This window comes from Chiloscyllium punctatum, chromosome 48, assembly GCF_047496795.1.
Source record: "Chiloscyllium punctatum isolate Juve2018m chromosome 48, sChiPun1.3, whole genome shotgun sequence".
Classification (NCBI taxonomy): Eukaryota; Metazoa; Chordata; class Chondrichthyes; order Orectolobiformes; family Hemiscylliidae; genus Chiloscyllium; species Chiloscyllium punctatum.
The window spans coordinates 58537289-58557094 of record NC_092786.1 but is presented as its reverse complement, the minus strand read 5'-3'; the positions used below and the strand labels follow the sequence as shown (position 1 = coordinate 58557094).

General features: G+C 41.0%; 1 protein-coding gene across 1 annotated transcript in view; it reads left to right on the top strand.

Moving 5' to 3' along the window:
• The window catches only part of ctsh (cathepsin H), a 47527-nt gene that overhangs the window by 17758 nt on the left and 9963 nt on the right, over positions 1-19806 (top strand). Inside the window, exons 4-10 of the mRNA XM_072565357.1 lie at positions 3942-4047; positions 6895-6965; positions 10398-10502; positions 15900-15986; positions 16087-16142; positions 16384-16465; positions 18693-18761. Coding sequence (XP_072421458.1) covers positions 3942-4047; positions 6895-6965; positions 10398-10502; positions 15900-15986; positions 16087-16142; positions 16384-16465; positions 18693-18761 — 576 coding nt within the window. The remainder of the gene's footprint in view (positions 1-3941; positions 4048-6894; positions 6966-10397; positions 10503-15899; positions 15987-16086; positions 16143-16383; positions 16466-18692; positions 18762-19806) is intronic.

Below are 19806 nucleotides of genomic sequence, written 5' to 3'. Positions count from 1 at the left end.
CACCCAGAGGAAACCCACGCAGACACAGGGAGGATGTGCAAACTCCACACAGACAGTCACCCAAGGCTGGAATCAAATCTGGGACCCTGGTGCTGTGAGGCAGCAGTGCTAACCACTGAACCACCATGCCGCCGTCCTGTTCCTACATTAATTTCTACCTGCCAAATTTTTGCGCAGTCATTCATACTAAATTTCTTAGCAACTTACTTTCATAATCATTTCTCCCTCTCTTTCTTAACTGTTTAGTTACTGCTCTGCTTCCTGAAAAGTTTCAATCCTTTGGCTTATTTTTTGCCACTTTGCATACCTTAATTTTTAATTGGATACTGTCCTCTAGCAGCTTTGTTACCCATGTGTGATTCATCCTTCTTGTGAATTCCTGTTGGACTGGAATGAATTGTTTTGCTGAGTGTTATGAAATAACCTGCTTATATGTCTGCCACTGATCACCACTGATTTTAGTCTGTTTCCCAGCCCACTTTAGACAACTTTGTCTTTATACATCTGTCATTGCCCTTATTTAAGTTGGGCACACTGGTTTCAAATCAAAGTTGCTCCCCTGAAACAGAATTTGAAATTCTATCAAGTTATGATTGCTACTTCCTAGTAGATTCTTACTTATAAGATCTTTCATTAATCCTACTTCATTACACATTACTAGATCTAAAATACCCTGTTCCTGGGTAGATTCTGCAATGTACTACTGTAAGAAACACTTCTCAATGAACCCCACAAATTCATCTTCTATATTTTCATTGCTCATCTGATTTGTCTTGTCATTTTGCAGATTAAAATCACCCATTATAATTGTACAACCTTTCTTATTATTAATGCCGTCATTATTTCCTGATTCAGACTTTTGTCCAATATTGAGTCAGTCTCTATTGTTACCTGTAGAGGACTCCTACCTGTGGCTTGTTTCTCTTTTTTTTAATGCAGTATGGCTCCACTTCACATTATTACATCTATAACACTACTCACCACCGCAGCGATCAGCTCCTTTATTAACAACGCTAACCCTTCTCTTCTTTTGTCTATTCTTGAATATTGAGTCCTCAGTCTTGGTCACTCTGCAACCATATTACCATAAATGGCTATCAAGTCATATTCATAGAATCATAGAGATGTACAGCATGGAAACAGACCCTTTGGTCCAAGTTGTCCATGCGGACCAGATATCCTAATCTAATCTAGTCCCATTTGCCAGCACTTGGCCCATATCCCTCTAAACCCTTCCTACTCTTACACTCATCCAGGTGCCTTTTAAATGTTGTAACTGTACCGGCCTCCACCACTTCCTCTGGCAGTTCATTACTTACATGCACCACCCTCTACATGAAAACACTGCCCCTTAGGTCCCTTTTAAACCTTTCCCCTCTCACCTGAAACCTATGCTGTCTAGTTTGGGACTCTCACCCTGGGGAAAAGACCTTGGCTATTCATGCTACCCATGCCCTTCATGACTTTATAAACCTCTATGAGGTCACCTCTCAGCTTCCAATGCTCCAGGGCAAACAGCCCCAGCCTATGCAGCCTCACCCTACAGCTCAAACCCTCCAACCCTGGCAACATCCTTATCATTCTTTTTTGAACCCTTTCAAGTTTCACAACATCCTTCCTCCAGCGGAGAGACCAGAATTGAATGCAGTATTCCAAAAGTTGCTTAATCAATGTCCTGTACAGCTGCAACATGCCATTGCAATTCCTTTTCTCAATGCACTGACCAATAAAGGCAAGCATACCAAACGCCTTCTTCACTATCCTATCTACCTGAGACTCCACTTTCAAGGAGCTACGAACCTTCACTCCAAGGTCTCTTTGTTCAGCAACACTCCCCAGGACCTTACCATTAATTATGTAAGTCCTGCCTTGATTTTGCCTTTCCAACATGCAGCACCTCGCATTTATCTAAATTAACCTCCATCTGCTGCTCCTAGGCATATTAGCCCATCTATCAAATCCTGTTGGCTGAGAACAGTATCCAATTCTCCAACTATACTATCCCTATTGCTACTACATTTCCCTTTCCTCCCTTTATTGGCATGGCTCTCTGGACCATGGTACTGTGGTCAGTTCACTTATCCTCGCTACAGTCTGTGTCCTCATTCACAATCGTAGCTATTGGACAAGGTCACTGGTGGGGCTGCACCAAAGCCAAACTCTGGATCCTCCATTCCTTGACTACAACCCAATCCTGAATGTAATTAATTGAACGGGTGTGACTGCCTCTTGAAACATAGCATCGGTACCTCTCGCCTTCAATGATAGGTCAGGTATCTACAGCTTAGACTCTGGCTCATCAGATATGAGCTGAACTTCCTCACGCAGGCAACACTTGCTGCAAATGTGGTCACTGTGGGTCATAACAATGTCCACCATCTCTCACATATCACAGATGTAACACATTGCCTGCCCAGCCATCTCGGCTATTAATTCATTAAATTAAATGCAAAATATTTTAAAAGTAATTTTTTAAATGTAATCTTTTGTTATAATAACACCTCGTCCTTCTTTGAACTAATTTGTCCAATCATAAGAGACTCTGAAAAAGTACCCACCAATCACCTTCCTGTTTTCCTGTGACATCACACTGCAGCTCTAACAGGTTGAAACCGGTTGAAAGAGCTTGCTCCTGTGCTGGTTTTTTCTCTCACTGCCACTGTCTCTATCACACAGATCTGCTCTTCTTTTTGTGAAGCTGCTGTTGTGTTGTTTGAGAAGCTCCTAGCCCTGTTCTCCCTGTGCTGTTTATGAAGCTTTTTAGCACCACACTCTGTTTCACTTCCAAAAGCACAGGGTTTGTGCCTCTCTCTCTCTCTCTCTCTCACTACCATCAACTCCAATGAATCTAGTTCTGTCTCTGACTATCTGCCACATGGTCCACCCACTCTTCACAGTAATGATGACTGCCTGCCTTAGGGTTCTCACCTCTCCTGATCCTCTCTGAGGGCCTTTCGTTAGACTGTATGAGTTGAGACAAGAAAGTCTTTGGGGAAGAGAAACTTGGCAGAGTGAACAAATCAATTTTGTTCTTTCAAGATCCATTTCAAGATTTGCCAAAATCACCCTTTTGTTCTGAAGGAGTCTTGCTCTTTGGAAGAATTGTTAAATTAAGATGGTTCCAGTTTCAGCAGACAGTTAGATGTGAAACATCCCATGACGTTATTGGAAGTAGAGGAATGACGATCTTCCAATCGCCTGGCCCTTACTCCCCAGCAAACCAACAACATCCCGAACAAATCATTGCTATTTCAAGAATCTTGATGTGCACAGAATAATTGACAGACAGTATTTGTCTGTGTAACAGGTTACTGAAATACGAACAGTGTGCTTGGCAGTGAAGTGCATTGAGTTGGGTCACCAGAGTAACTCAAGAAGGTTTGTATGTATTGCAAAATAAATCACTTTCACTGCTGAGGAAGCTGATAATCAGAAGGCACAAATTTAATGTAATTGGCAAAAAAGAACCCAGAAGGGAGTGAGAAGAGTTGTTTGGAAGTAGTGAGTTGGGTGTGACCTGGAATGCTCAGTAGCTGCTCAAGTAAATATAGCTTTCACCAGGGAAATGGATAAATACCTAAAGAGGAAAATCTGAACAAGGCTGTGAGGAAAGAGCAGGAGCAGTGAACCAATTAGCTTCTTCAAAGAGGTGATATGTTAAGCAGCCTCCTTCTGTGCGGCAAGATTCTAAATGCTGGAAATCTCTCCTTTAACTTCTCCACCTCACTGATCTCCTTTCAGATACTCTCTCTGATCTTTTTCATCAAACCCTTGGTCCTGTGTCTGACTATCTCCTTACACGGTTCAGGGCTACATTTTATTTGATAATTGCTCCAGTGAAGCACCTTGGGGTAATTTTGTTTATTAAAAGTACGATATGAAATGGGTGGTTGTTGTTGCTTCTGAGTGATGTTTTACTTATTTTTGTTCTTTGCAAACAGCACAAAAAAATCTATGGCCCAGAAGAGTATGAGCACAGGCTCCAGACTTTCATTCAAAACAAGAGAAAGGTTGACGCTCATAACAGAGGTCGACACTCGTTTCAAAGTAAGTTCACTTGGGTAGTTTTGTAGCTGCTTTTTTACCGGTTCTCCTCAGATGTTCTACTGTTGGCCAGGGAAGTACAGTCCAGAATAAGGGAATAAGGGGTGGCACAGTGGCTCAGTGGCTAGCACTGCTGCCTCACAGCACCAGGGTCCCAGGTTTGATTCCAGCCTCGGGCGACTGTCTGTGTGAAGTTTGCACATTCTCCCCGTGTCTGCATGGGTTTCCTCCGGGTGCTCCGGTTTCCTCCCACTGTCCAAAGATGTGCAGGTCAGGTGAATTGGTCATGCTAAATTGCCCGTAGTGTTAGGTGCATTAGTCAGAGAGAAATGGGTCTGTGTGGGTTACTCTTTGGAGGGTCGGTGTGGACTGGTTGGGCCGAAGGCTCTGTTTCCACACTGTAGGGAATCTATTCTAATCTATCACCATAACCTTAAACCAGATTTAAGCCATTCAGGAAATGACGTTAAAAATCACTCCCCCCAAAAATAGGAGTAGAAACCATTCTGAAAAAGGTGTTGAGGCTGGAGTTTAATTGAAAACTTTGAAATCATGACCATCAATTTCTGTTAGATAGAAGTAGATAGAGTGAAGATACATGACAGTCGTGGTCTAATGGAATGGTATTATAAGTGCTTGACAAGCTCCTCTGTTCCTAAATTTCCAAATAGATCGGCGAACAGAAAATTATAAAGAGAGGAAAGGGAAACAAAAAGGAACATAAGAACAGGATGAGATAACTTATCTCACCAAGCCAATTGTGTCATTCAGTGATCATGGTGAATCTGCAATCTAACTTCATGCACCTGATCTTACTATCTTTGGTTAGCTAAACACTATCTATATTGGGTTTAGTTTGAGATTCATACAGTATCAATTGCTGTTGTGAAAGAGTTCCAAACTCTTTCCAGCTTTTGTGTTAAAATGTTTCCTAAATTCACTCCTCAAAGCTCCAGCTGTAATGTTAGATAATTCCCCAACTCCCAGACTCTGCAACAGCAGAAATGGTTTCTTGTGGCAGACCAGGAAATGATCTAATTTAGATTTATTCAGGGCATATGAAAGATTGGTGATTGAAGTTGTTCTTGTGTAAACCTACCCCTATGGTTTCAGTGGAACAATGACAAAGGAATTTCACAACCCTGTAATACATGTGTCACCAATACCTGACCTTTTGTCTCCTTTTGTCAGTCTGTGTTGTACTATGTTTTATGATGCTCCTGTGGAGTGCACTTCATTGGGTTAAAAGTGCTATGTAAATGAGTTATTATTGTAATCCTGTACATAGAATCATAGAGACGTACAGCGTGGAAACAGACGCTTCGGTCCAACCCATCCATGCCGAACAGATATCCCAACCCAATCCAGTCTCACCTGCCAGCACCCAGCCCATATCCCTCCAAACCCTTCCTATTTATATATCCATCCAGATGCCTTTTAAATGTTGCAATTGTACCAGTCTCCACCACATCCTCTGGCAGCTCATTCCATACACGTACCACCCTCCGAGTGAAAAAGTTGCCCCTTAGGTCTCTTTTATATCTTTCCTCTCTCACCCTAAACCTATGCCCTCTAGATCTGGACTTGCTGACCCCAGGGAAAATACTTTGTCTATTTATCCTATCCATGCCCCCCATGATTTTATAAACCTCTATAAGTTCACCCCTCAGCCTCCGACGCTCCAGGGAAAACAGCCCCAGCCTGTTCAGCCTCTCCCTGTAGCTCAAATCCTTCAACCCTGGCAACATTCTTGTAAATCTTTTCTGAACCCTTTCAAGTTTCACAACATCTTTCCGATCGGAAGGAGACCAGAATTGCACGCAATATTCCAACAGTAGCCTAACCAATGTCCTGTACAGCCGCAACATGACCTCCCAACTCCTGTACTCAATACTTTGACCAATAAAGGAGAGCATACCAAACGCCTTCTTCACTATCCTATCTACCTGTGACTCTACTGTCAACGACCTATGAACCTGCACTCCAAGGCCTCTTTTTTCAGCAACACTCCCTAGGACCTAACCATTAAGTGTATAAGTCCTGCTAAGATTTGCTTTCCCAAAATGCAGCATCTCACATTTATTGAAATTAAACTCCATCTGCCTTTCTCAATCCATTGATCAAGGTCCTGTTGTAATCTGAGGTAACCTTCTTCACTGTCCACTACACCTCCAATTTTGGTGTCATCTGAAAACTTACTAACTGTACCTCTTATGCATGATTTAACTATACAGTTTGTCAGTTACGTTCATAAAGTAGTACTTTTACTGTAACATCGATTATCCTTGAGTCCCAAGGTGTTGGCACTGTAATAATTACTGTAAAATATAAAAAGTAATGCAGGATCACCCATTGTTACAAGGATTGAAAGAATCTAATATTGTGCATGTAGGTTTACTCACTGAACTGAAGGTTAGTTTTCAGACGTTTCATCACCATACGAGATAACATCATCAGTGAGCCTCCAGATGAAGCACTGGTGGCATGGCCCACTTCCTATTTATGTGTTTCGGTTTCCTTGGGTTTGGTGATATCATTTCAGTGGTGATGTCATTTCCTGTTCCTTTTCTCAGGGAGTGGTAAATGGATAAAACAACAGGAAATGACATCACCACAGAACATGATGTCACAGACCCAAGGAAACCTAAACACATAAATAGAAAGCGGGCCACACCACGAGTGCTTCAACCGGAGGCTTACTGTCGTTGTTACCAAGTATGGTGATGAAACGTCTGAAAACAAACCTTCCAGCTCAGCGAGCAAACCTACAAACAGAACCTCAACCTAAGTTACAAATCTTCTGAAAACTTGCAAATCTAATATTGTTTTTGTAAATTCTGTTTAATATAGTGGGACTCAACCAGTTTTCTGATTTGACCTTCAGTGAATTTCAGTCACTGTATTTGATGCAAAAACCACAGGTAACCACTTCTTGCAGCTGAACATGTGCTATCTCACTTTGTACTATCTTATTCCTGCTGGACCTTTGTACCCCTTACCTGTGCTTTTCTGTTAAAACTCAAGCCACCAAAAGTGAAAGGTTAAGGCTGAGAATGTATAGATTTCCAAAGGTAAAAATCTTAACAATTGGAAGATTTAGGAAGTTGGAATGGGAGGGAATATACAATGATCCCAATGTAAATTAACATGTTCTACATCTTATTCCTAGCTCCTGGTATGTTCTTAATTTCTAAGTTCTATCATTCTCTTTAGAAATGTTATAGAAGGCACTAGCTTTCTATGCTGTGAGTCAGAAGGTTGTGGGTTCAAGTTCCACTCAAGACATGAACAAATAATAGTGAGCAAGATTCCCAGTGCCAGTACTAAGGTAGTGTTGCACTGTCAGACATACAGGTGATGTGTCAAGCTGAAGTCTTATTTGTCTTCTCAGCTGCATGTAGGTTGTGTGGATTAGCCATGGGAACTGCAGGGATAGATAGGGGAGGGATGCTCTCTGGAGGGACAGATGGGCCAAATGGTCTGTTGCACAATGTAGGGATTCTATGAATCTAAGAGCAGGGTAGTTTTGTGTGTCTTGGTTAACAGTTATGCCTCAATCAACATCACAGAGAAAAATGGCATTGCTATTTGTGGGAACTTGAGGCTTAAATTAGCTGGCATGTTTTCTACATGACAACAGTGACTACACTTCAGAGATGTATTATTGACTGTGCACTTTGAGGGTGTAAAGGTGCTATATGAATTTAAGTTGTTATTTTCTTCTTTCACAAACACATTAGGGTTTGTGTTCTGTGTCTTATTTCCATATTATTTGGCTATTGGTACCCAATGGTGTGGTATTTTGTATCATTTATTGGAGTTTAGTTCTGCTTTAGGTTCATTCTATTAGAGTCATAGAGTAATACAGCATGGAAACAGACCCTTCGTTCCAATTAATCTGTGCTGAACATACGCCCGACCTAAACTAGACTGACCTGCCTGCTCCTGGCCCATATCCCTCCAAACAGTTCCTCTCATGTACTTATTCAAATGTCATTTAAACACTGTCATGCTTCTTGCCTGATTCCTGAGTTATCTTGATTTATTCCAACTAAAGTAACTAACCAAGTTTAACAAAGCCTTGAAGCCTGGCAATTGTTTGTTTAACATCAGTAGCTTCTGAAACAAACTTTAGACTCTGTCTCCTTGTCATGGGTGGAAAGCTCTTTAAAACTAACGGAAATTTTGAAAGAGCATCAGAGTCGATGGTTCACCTGAGGGAACTCACTGATCCATTCAGTGAGATAATGAGATGGCCCGTGTCTGGATTTTTAAATAGAGTAAATTAACCATTTTGTTAAAAGGGAAAACCCATTTTGTGCCTGATGAAACCATTCATTCTTCACAGTCCTGACAGATATTTACTAAACTGGATTTCATTTCTTTGTACAGCATTCTATAAAAAGAATTTTAACTATGTTTTCTGATCTTATTTAACCTCTCTATAATCTCTATAGTGTAATAGTTGGGCAGGGAAACTCTGCCTGAGTTGCACAAAGGTTTTTAATTGAGTGGTGCTGTCAAACCACAAGGGACTTTGTTCAGGCTGGTATTCGCAGTGCAGTAATTGACCAAGTCTTGAACTGTCCAAGATGCCGTCTTTCCAAGATGTTTAGGCTGCATTAGCCTCTCCTAAAAGATTTTGAAGTCATCGTGTCAAAGGTGAGGAGGGGAGTATTGCAGTATGGCCAGTTGACTTATTTCAAATTGATGACTTCAACAGAACTGGAAAAGGTTAAAGGTGTAACAGGTATTAAACAAGAAAAGTGGCAGGGAAAAGGGAGGTGTAAGAAAAGAAAGATATTGAAGCTTTGAGTTAAGGTGGATAGCAGGAGTGATTAAGTGATGAAAGGAATGAGGTACAAGCAAGTCGGTGATTATTTTTTCTTTGCTTCTCACCGTATCGAAAGATCAGTCTAAGAGCACTGTAATAGGCATGTGCTGAGCCATTTGCAGCACCAGCTGGTCCAATAGAGTGGGAACAATGGCTATGGTGTGGAATTGTTGAATCTGGCATTGAGCTCCAGGTTTTATATGCCGATACCCAACTATTTTGCTTTCGCAGCAACAAACATTTCAGTGATTTACTTACAAAGGTTTGTTGCAAATCCATTGTGTAGTACAAAAGCCAATCTCCATTTTCCCTTCTGGAATCTTTCCCTGTCCAGAAACCAATACCCAATGGGGAAGAACTCAGCTCTTGTAGTTATTTTGTTCAACTTGTTCAGACATGTTATGACACATCTCCAGCTTAAATTTGGGCCTCCTGGTTCAGAGATAGGGACACCACAAGAGTCAAATTGTCTCTTTTTTGAGAACCCCCCCAGTTATTCTTTTTATTAATCTATTTTTCTAATCAGATGGGACTTGAACCTGGGCCTCCTGGTCTAGGGTAGAGACACTACCATTGTGCCACAAGAAGGTCCCAGACTGTCTCATCTTAGTATTTTCAAACAATTAGTTCAGAGTTCTTATTAAAGACCTGTGGAGCTGGAGTGACTTGAACCCAGGTGTACTGGCTCAGAGGTTGGGACATGACCATTTCACCCCACTGTCTCGTCTTGAGTACAAAAGGCATCACCTAATTCAACCAACTCTGGAACTGATCATTTGAGCCTTAAAGGAATCTACATTTCTAACTCTGACATTGATAGCCCAATCAAAAGATGGAGGAGTTGATCTTTCAGCTTATAGTGAGCTTCATTAGTTCAATGACAAGACAGAAAGGTCAGAATGTGCATGAAACAGTAAATTAAAATGGCAAGCAATCAGATGCTCAGCAAGGTGATCAACCAATGTACCGGATTACACAATGAGCAGAGAATACTGTCTACTAAACTGAAAGTGAAAACAATTTGCTAAATTGTTTGAGGCACTAGACTGTAACAAGGGAGTGAAAGGTGTTGTGGGAATGGGAGGAGACTATGAGATGATGGAAGGATGGTCCTAGGTGTAATGATTATAACAATGTCAGCCAGGTAGATATCATAGAATATGAATTCCCTATTTGGACCAGATTAACAGCTCCAATCAGGGATCCCTAGCTGACTGATATAAACAGGAGTGTTAGAATTCTTGTTTGCTCTGAGGGAATTAAGGGTTCTCCATGTGTAAACAAAGGGTGACCTTGATGGGATACTGGCCTCTGTGGAGTTCATTCACAGGTTCCTATGATAAGTTGCTCCTAAGAGCACTTACCACGTGTCAGTCAACAAATCATTCTTCTGATGGATCCGGACCAGAAAAGAGCATGAGACAATTTATAGCTCTGTCCCATTTGAAGAAAAATAGTATAATCCAGACCACTGTAGTTCTCAGTTTAAATGTTTTTCAAAACTCCTCTTCCTCAACAGAACTGTTCAGCAACACGAGGGAACCATTACAGCAGTGCAGATATACTGCCTGAGAATGTAGACTGGAGAAAAAGAGGAAATTACATCACTCCTGTAAAGAATCAGGTAAAACTGGTTGACCTGTAATATAAGATCCCATTTTTTTTACAGCTGTGGACTGAAAATGAGAACTGTTTTAAATCCAATGTTTTGCAAGCATACTGCAGGTTTTGAAAAGCAAGTAATCTGACATCTATACAGGCATGGCAAATGGCTGATTGAACAAGCAGTATTGAGGTTTAGTTGTGGATGAATTGAAACCAAGTGTGTGGACAGGTACAGCTCAGATAGGCAACAAGAAATTGATTGGCTTATGGACTAGTGACAGTTATCATTGATGAGACCGTTCTACCTAACAACAACTGTATGATTGGTTCTCCAGTAACTGAGCAGCTTGGAGTTGTGAAAAAGCTGAAGGGAGACCAGTGAAATGTAGGAAAATGTGTTCAGTTCCTCCCAACTCAGTAGCATTCTCTCTGTTCTCTGCAGTCAAAACTTACTAAACCTGAAAAAAAATCAGTTTGTCTGTTGCAATATTTGTTGTAAGCTGTAAATTGAACCCTCCTGCTTAATTTACAACAGCAACACAGAAAAGATTTATCCCATGCAGTAATCTGTGAAAAGTTGAGAGGCCAAGAACTAGTTAAAGTAAAAGTTAATAACTTTATTTCTTAAAGTATAACAGAGAATAATTAACTAACAACTTTTACAACTCCTTCCTCTAATCTATCTTTTATCTTCCCTTCTATAATAGCAGTCTGATTAACCACCCCCCCCGATTAAGATTTACCAAAAATTAAAGTTTTCAAAACCAGCCAGCTGTTGAATCTTCTATTTGGATCTTCCTGTGTTGTCTTCTTCTTAGGGATTATGCTTTACAGGTCACGGATCAATAAAGGTACCTTTAACAGAGGTATTTTTCTGGCAGTCTCTACATGCTGGTGGCATGACAGTTCTCCTCTCGACTGTTCAATTTTCTCCAGTCTTATACCCCCAAAGCATTGGGTTGTGTCATTGGCTTTTAAGATTGTCAATATACTAAATTCGAACTTGATTGGAGTTTGGTATTTTTTGGGATATAATTTAAACTGATTGGCCTAATTTGAATCTGTTTTTGTCTCCAGGCAACCAGCTACTCTAGCTACCCCAGTAGCTGAACCACCTATTACATTGTATCTTGTTGAGAACACTTGGTGTTGTCAGGTAGTTCTGCTAGCTTTTAATGCTCATAAAGCTACAGAACGGCCACATATTCATAACGTAAGCAAAGACTTTTTGAGTGAACTGGTCACTTGTGTCTCTTACCAACTAATGGAAGCATTTAGAGAAAGATGACCATGTAATGTATAAGCCAGAAGAACAGTAGGAAAGATACTCTCCATACATAACCTGGGAATAAGTATAATTGAACTGTGTTTCCAGTCTTTTCCTTCTGTCCATAATGTATTTTACTCAGTCTTTGTGTGTGTACTGGGTCGGGGGGGAGGTATATAAGAGGTTTGGAGTTTTATTTAGTAATGCTATGTCATTATGTTTTATAACTGTTTACCTGTAGCTAGAAGCTAATTACTTATTTATTACAATTCTTGGTCAGTATAGAAACCTAGTCTATGCTGTCAGTCTGGGTCTGAACGGCTGGTAAATCGGGGAACTTTGTGTCATTTTATAAAAGTTTTGACTTATGTGACAACTCCAGGAATAGTGAGGCTTGATTTTTCAGTGTGCTACCCCAGTGAGCCATCACAATAGTCATTCCACCAAGCATAAGGAATAGCAATCCAATGGAAAGCAAAGTCTGCAGATACTGGAAAAGTGAAATAAAAATGAACAATTTCTAAGCAGGTCAGGCAATATCTAAAAAGATAGAAGTAGAAATAATGGGCATGGTTTTAATTTAGTTAAAAACCATTGCATTGGATAAGAGTTAAATTTTGGAGATTTAAAAGCTACAGACAGCACTGTAGCATCCTGTGCATTGGAGAGCACTGGGGCAAATCAGAATTTGTTGCAGTCTATTTTATAACAAGCCAATTCTATTCACTCAAAATAGTTTGTTTCAGCACAATAGTACAGCAAACAGTCGACAGTATCAATTTAAAAACAGTCTCCATGAACCTCAGCAAACAAAGCTCATCACTGAAAATACTGTAATATGCTCTGATAAAAACAACTATTTCTCCAGCAAAATCCAGTGAGCGGAGATGACTCATTCAAAGTACTCTGTGAGGAGGGGGTCCTGAATATGCTGAATCACTCCATTCCTTCTGTATTTTTTGTCCCTCTTTGCATACCAACATAAGCGTTGTAGTTAATTGTTACCTACCTGACCTGATGCATTGACAAAGTACCAAATACCTTGAATAACCTAGCGCGGGCAATTGGAAATGTAGGTTTTAGAGGATGCTTATTAATTATTGCACTGATACCTGTGAATCTGGGGTTATGAGGTTGTAGGAACTGGAGGCTATACAGTCTCTCTAACCTGTGGTGCCAGTTTATGTGCCAATACTAAAGAGTAATCCTTGGGCTACGCCACAGTGATTGAGAGGAAATGAGTTGAACTTCATTGTGTTTTCCCAGATATACAGACATTTGAATGTACAAACCTGTCCCATATTCATGCAAACCAAAGTATTAGAACATAGAACATAGAACAATACAGCACAGAACAGGCCCTTCGGCCCACGATGTTGTGCCGAACTTCTATCCTAGATTAAGCACCCATCCATGTACCTATCCAAATGCCGCTTAAAGGTCGCCAATGAATCTGACTCTACCACTCCCACGGGCAGCGCATTCCATGCCCCCACCACTCTCTGGGTGAAGAACCCACCCCTGACATCTCCCCTATACCTTCCACCCTTCACCTTAAATTTATGTCCCCTTGTAACACTCTGTTGTACCCGGGGAAAAAGTTTCTGACTGTCTACTCTATCTATTCCTCTGATCATCTTATAAACCTCTATCAAGTCACCCCTCATCCTTCGCCGTTCCAACGAGAAAAGGCCGAGAACTCTCAACCTATCCTCGTATGACCTACTCTCCATTCCAGGCAACATCCTGGTAAATCTTCTCTGCACCCTCTCCAAAGCTTCCACATCTTTCCTAAAGTGAGGCGACCAGAACTGCACACAGTACTCCAAATGTGGCCTAACCAAAGTCCTGTACAGCTGCAACATCACCTCACGACTCTTGAATTCAATCCCTCTGCTAATGAACGATAATACTCCATAGGCCTTCTTACAAACTCTATCCACCTGAGTGGCAACCTTCAAAGATCTATGTACATAGACCCCAAGATCCCTCTGTTCCTCCACCTGACCAAGAACCCTACCATTAACCCTGTATTCCGCATTCTTATTTGTTCTTCCAAAATGGACAACTTCACACTTGGCAGGGTTGAACTCCATCTGCCACTCCTCAGCCCAGCTCTGCATCATATCTAAGTCCCTCTGCAGCCGACAACAGCCCTCCTCACTGTCCACAACTCCACCTATCTTTGTATCATCTGCAAATTTACTGACCCACCCTTCGACTCCCTCATCTAAGTCATTAATAAAAATTACAAACAGCAGAGGACCCAGAACTGATCCCTGCGGAACTCCACTTGTAACTGGACTCCATGCTGAATATTTACCATCTACTACCACTCTCTGACTTCGACCGGTTAGCCAGTTTTCTATCCAATTGGCCAAATTTCCCTCTATCCCATGCCTCCTGACTTTCCGCATAAGCCTACCATGGGGAACCTTATCAAATGCCTTACTAAAATCCATGTACACTACATCCACTGCTCTACCCTCATCCACATGCTTGGTCACCTCCTCGAAGAATTCAATAAGACTTGTAAGGCAAGACCTACCCTTCACAAATCCGTGCTGGCTGTCCCTAATCAAGCAGTGCCGTTCCAGATACTCGTAAATCCTATCCCTCAGTACCCTTTCCATTACTTTGCCTACCACAGAAGTAAGACTAACTGGCCTGTAATTCCCGGGGTTATCCCTATTCCCTTTTTTGAACAGGGGCACAACATTCGCTACTCTCCAGTCCCCTGGTACCACCCCCGTTGCCAGTGAAGACGAGAAGATCATTGCCAACGGTACTGCAATTTCCTCTCTTGCTTCCCACATAATCCTAGGATATATCCCGTCAGGCCCGGGGGACTTGTCTATCCTCAAGTTGTTCAAAATGTCCAACACATCTTCCTTCCTAACAGATATCTCTTCTAGCTTATCAGTCCGTTTCACACTCTCCTCTTCAACAATACAGTCCCTCTCGTTCGTAAATACTGAAGAGAAGTACTTGTTCAAGACCTCTCCTATCTCTTCCGACTCAATACACAGTCTCCCACCACTGTCCTTGATCGGACCTACCCTCGTTCTCGTCATTCTCAGGTTTCTCACATACGCATAGAATGCCTTGGGGTTATCCTTGATCCTATCCTTGATCCTATCCTTGATCCTATTGTGACTGATCTTCTCATCCCTTCGACAGCATTGATCTCTCAGAAGAGACAAAGACGTCAGGATAATAAGGGAGATAAAAAAAACCCTCTGACTTCTTTGAGCCCCACAGGAAATCAAAACCTAGGAGATCACATGGATCAAGTCTTCTCTATGAAGACACTGACCTTCAATATGTTCTGATGTCTATACCAGTCAGGAACTGGTCCAGATCCCACTAGAATTAATCGGCAACATTTTCCACAGGCATACTGACACTCAAAGGAAGAGTTACCCAATATCCTATTCCTGCTCCTTCAGCATTCTCATTCCCTCATTTCCTCCCCCACCCCCCCCACTGCCAATTCTCTTTTTAACACTGAGTTCCTACTGATAGATTACTACAATAATTGTTACTTTAATTGTTTTCACATATCAGTAGCAGGTAACATTCCCACCAATTTTGTTTTGAGTGAGTAATTTATTTAAGTCCATGTCATCAGTTATGAAGTTGAAGGCATGTACTGTACTTTTGAGAGAGAGCGAGAATGCTGTTCTGAACTGAGAGCTTTAAATTGTCTTGCATAGTGGCACACGTTTTAACTTAAAGGAACTGACTTGGCACAGACTGCTTTGGAACTCTTGTTGCTATACAGAAATGCATCTTGCAGGGAACATCACTATCTCTACTTTGCTCTAACAATAGTATTGAGATGTTGTCTTTAACAAATTAATCGATCACAAAGTGAGAAAAAGGACATTGAATCAAAGGAGATATTATGACTGGTGGCCAAATATTCGATCAAAAGTTTTAAAGAGCATCTGAAAGAAGGAAGGAAGAGAGGCAGAGAGATTTAGGGAGTGAGTTCCACAGACCCAAACAGCTGTACACCCAGGCACCAGTAGAAGCAAAGGGAATTAGAAAAGCCAAAGTAAATGTACCCCAACTCCTGAAGCCTAGCTTGGGTGACTAAAATTCCTTAAGCTTGGAATTGCTCATAGTGGATTTTATTCTGTACAGGGTGGCTGTGGAAGCTGCTGGACCTTTTCCACCACTGGATGTTTAGAATCTGTGATTGCAATAAAATCAGGAAAACTTGTCTCACTGGTGAGTGCCAGACAAAACTTTGCTAACCTTTGGAATGGTAAGTGTTATTATGTATCTGTTTTAACAGTCAGAAATGTTGATATTTTTAATCTTTCTGTAGGCAGAACAACAACTTGTGGACTGTGCACAGAATTTTAAAAACCATGGATGTGCAGGGTGAGTCATTCAGTGGTAGTTTTCATCGGAAGAAGAGCAGACCATTAGGAGCAAAATTTCTAAGAGATTAATAGAATAACCTTCATTTTTCCTTACCTTGCATTCTCCTCCACACCAGAGGAGATTATCCATAGTTAATAAACTCTGTTTTAAACAACTTAATGCTCTTGACATTCTAAAATAACTGCTCCATTCTTGTACTTACTTTCCATTTTCCATTATTATGTTTACATCTTTATAGGGGACTGCCAAGTCAAGCCTTTGAATATATTAAGTACAACAATGGACTGGAAAGGGAGCAAGATTACCCTTATGAAGGAAAGGTCTGACTTCACTGTTTCTAACTGTTTTTAACTGTCCAATAAGAGTGTCTCACTTCATGGTGCAATGCTTTTATCACAAGGCTTTCAAATTATGAACAGATAACAAAACAGTTCAAAATGATGACTTACAGGGAACACAGACAATGAACCGGACCCTGAACTGTTGGGAGCAATTCCTACTTTTGACTAAATTAATGACAGAATGGAAAATATGCAAATAAAATTCAAAACACTGGCCTGAACTGCTTATGCATACACACATTCAATGTGTTTGAGGTCGACTCAATATTGAAGCGACTCTATCTTCTGGTACAATCAGCATACAAACCCACCAGCATTACTAATTCCTTATGTTAATATAACATAATTTGCCTTCAATTTTCTTACTGCAAACTCAGCTAAATATGAGAGGCATATTACAACATGAATACAAAGTACAGGCCATGTGTGAGGAAGATTAAGGGAGACACAGAATAACTCTGGCAGATATTTTAAGAAGAGGAGGGCTTTAATTCCCAATAAGCTGTTTAGATTTGTGGGAACAACTTTACACGCTCAGCTGCAGTCTCTGTGGAGGTATCAAAGTATCACCTGTCAACATTAAAATAAACCAGTTGGCTTATTATAGACTAAAAATAAACATCAATTTACTAATTTTTAGGTTGTAAAGTCCTTAACCAATTACATGTTCTTATATTAACCTTTCATTCACAACTGTGATAATTCAGCAAATTGAAATATATTGTTGGGATGTTCCAGTGAATGAGATTCTCAATGTGGAGAGTTAATTGTAATAAATTTAAGGATGCTTGTTCAGTAAAAATGAATATTAAAGATATTTGAGAAAATCACATCCCAAGGTGGGACACAAAATCATGCCCATGGGATGAAGAGCCATTATATACCAGTTGTGCCTTGCAAGTTGTGCAGAAGATCCCTACACAAAAATTTAATACACTGGATCTAGTCTAAAGTTGACCTTAATCTCTCTGAATGTCTTAGGGTCAATCAGGAGATTGACAGCAAATGTTTAAAATCAGTAGTGTACAAGCTAGATACCTAAACTATGACAAATTGTAGCATTGCTCTGAATATTTTTAACGAGATCTAAACTCTAGGTACTGACCAGAAGGGCATTAGAAGCACTTCCATGTACAATGCCATGTGAATCGAATGTACGTTTCCTGATGCCTTTCCTGTCAGTGGCAGGACTTATGGGACTAAGAAGATTCCGAGATTTCCGTCACACCTGTGAACTTGAAACACTAAATGTGTTTTCATCATAGATTTAAAAATTAGAATTCATGTTGCAGGTAGGCCTTATAAAGGCCACATTTGGAATATTGTGTACAGCTCTAGTTGCCACACTACCAGAAGGATGTAGAGGCATTGGAGAAGGTGTAAAAACTGTTTACCAGAATGTTGTCTAGTTTGGAGGGTATTAGCTATGAGGAGAAATTGGATAAACTTGGTCTGTTTTCACTTGAACATTGAAAGGTGCTCTAATAAAAGTTTACAGAAGGAAAGGCACAGAGTTGGAGTCATCTTCTCAGGTTAGAATTGTCAATTATTGGCAACATAACCTTAATGTAAAAGGAGCTAAATTCAAGGAAGATGTGAGAGGCAAGTTTTATTTTATGGGGGATGGTGAGTGCCTGGAGTGTGCTGCCAGACCAGATGGTGGAGGCAGACACAATATCAACATTTAAGATGCATCCTGACAACTATGTGAATAGGCAGGCAATAGATGATATGGACAGCGTAGAGGTAGAAGGTTTTAGGTTTAGAAAGGTGTCATGTGTTGGCACAGTCTTGGTGGGCTGAAGGGTCTGTTCCTGTGCTGTACTCTTCTTCGTCCTCTAGATATTGCAATGCTTGCTGAGTTTCTCCAGCATTGTTTTTGTTTACACTTCCAATCTCCAGCATATACAGAATTTTGCTGACCTCATCCAGGGCCGACGATAAGCTTCTTTTGTGCCTATATGCTAAATGAAGGTTAAAAGCTAAGAATTCCTGTTTCTAATTGTTAGACATCAGTTCTTCAGTACGCATAGAGGTGTGGATGTAAAGAGGCTGCGATTCACCTCAACTGGAATGCTGTGCATATTTGCACGCTCATGATACTTATTTGCCTAATATTTGTGGCCAGCAACAGGCAAATAAGTATGTGATTGTGCACCAATTAATGGTCATGTTATGAAAATTTTGTTTTTTGTCTTTCTCGTAGGATGGAACTTGTAGATTCGAGCGGAGCAAAGCTGCTGCATTTGTCAAGGATATAGTCAATATCACTCAGGTAGGTTACAGATCTTCCAGTAATCATGTCATAACCTGGCATTGTAGTGCTTGTTTGATGTTCCCCAGCCACTTCTGTTCTTTTTTTTCTAAGTCAAGTACCAGGGGAAATAGTGGCATAGTGACAACATCTCCGAACTAGTAATCTAGATGCCCAAACAATCCCTTGTTGACATGTGTTCAAATTATGCTAGTGGACATTTATTAAAAATCTGGAATTGAAAGTTAATGTCAGTAATTGTGACCATAAAGCATAAACATCAGGTTCATGTTAGGTTTATGATCCTTATCAGTTTGGCGTATATGGGATTCCAGACCACAGCCATGTGGTTGACTCTTCACTGTCCTCTGAATTGCCTTACAAGCCACTCCATTCAAGATCAGTTTAGGAGGGGTGGCCTTACAGAGGTTTATAAAATCATGAAGGCCATGGATAAAATAGACATGGTCTTTTCCCTGGGGTGGGGGAGTCCAGAACTAGAGGGCATAGGTTTAGATTAGATTACTTACAGTGTGGAAGCAGGCCCTTCGGCCCAACAAGTCCACACCGACCTGCTGAAATGCAACCTACTCAGACCCATTCCCCTACATTTACTCCTGCCCCTAACACTATGGACAATTTAGCATGGCCAGTTCACCTAATCTGCACATTTTTGGACTGTGGGAGGAAACCGGAGCACCCAGAGGAAACCCACGCAGACACTGGGGCAATGTGCAAACTCCACACAGTCAGTTGCCTGAGGCGGGAATTGAACCCAGGTCTCTGGCGCTGTGAGGCAGCAGTGCTAACCACTGTGCTACCGTGCTGCCCATGGGTTTAGAACATAGAACATAGAACAATACAGCACAGAACAGGCCCTTCGGCACACGATGTTGTGCCAAACATTTGTCCTAGCTTAAGCACCCATCCATGTACCTATCCAATTGCCGCTTAAAGGTCACCAATGATTCTGACTCTGCCAATCCCACAGGCAGCGCATTCCATTCCCCCACTACTCTCAGGGTAAAGAACCTACCCCTGACATTCCCCCTATACCTTCCACCCT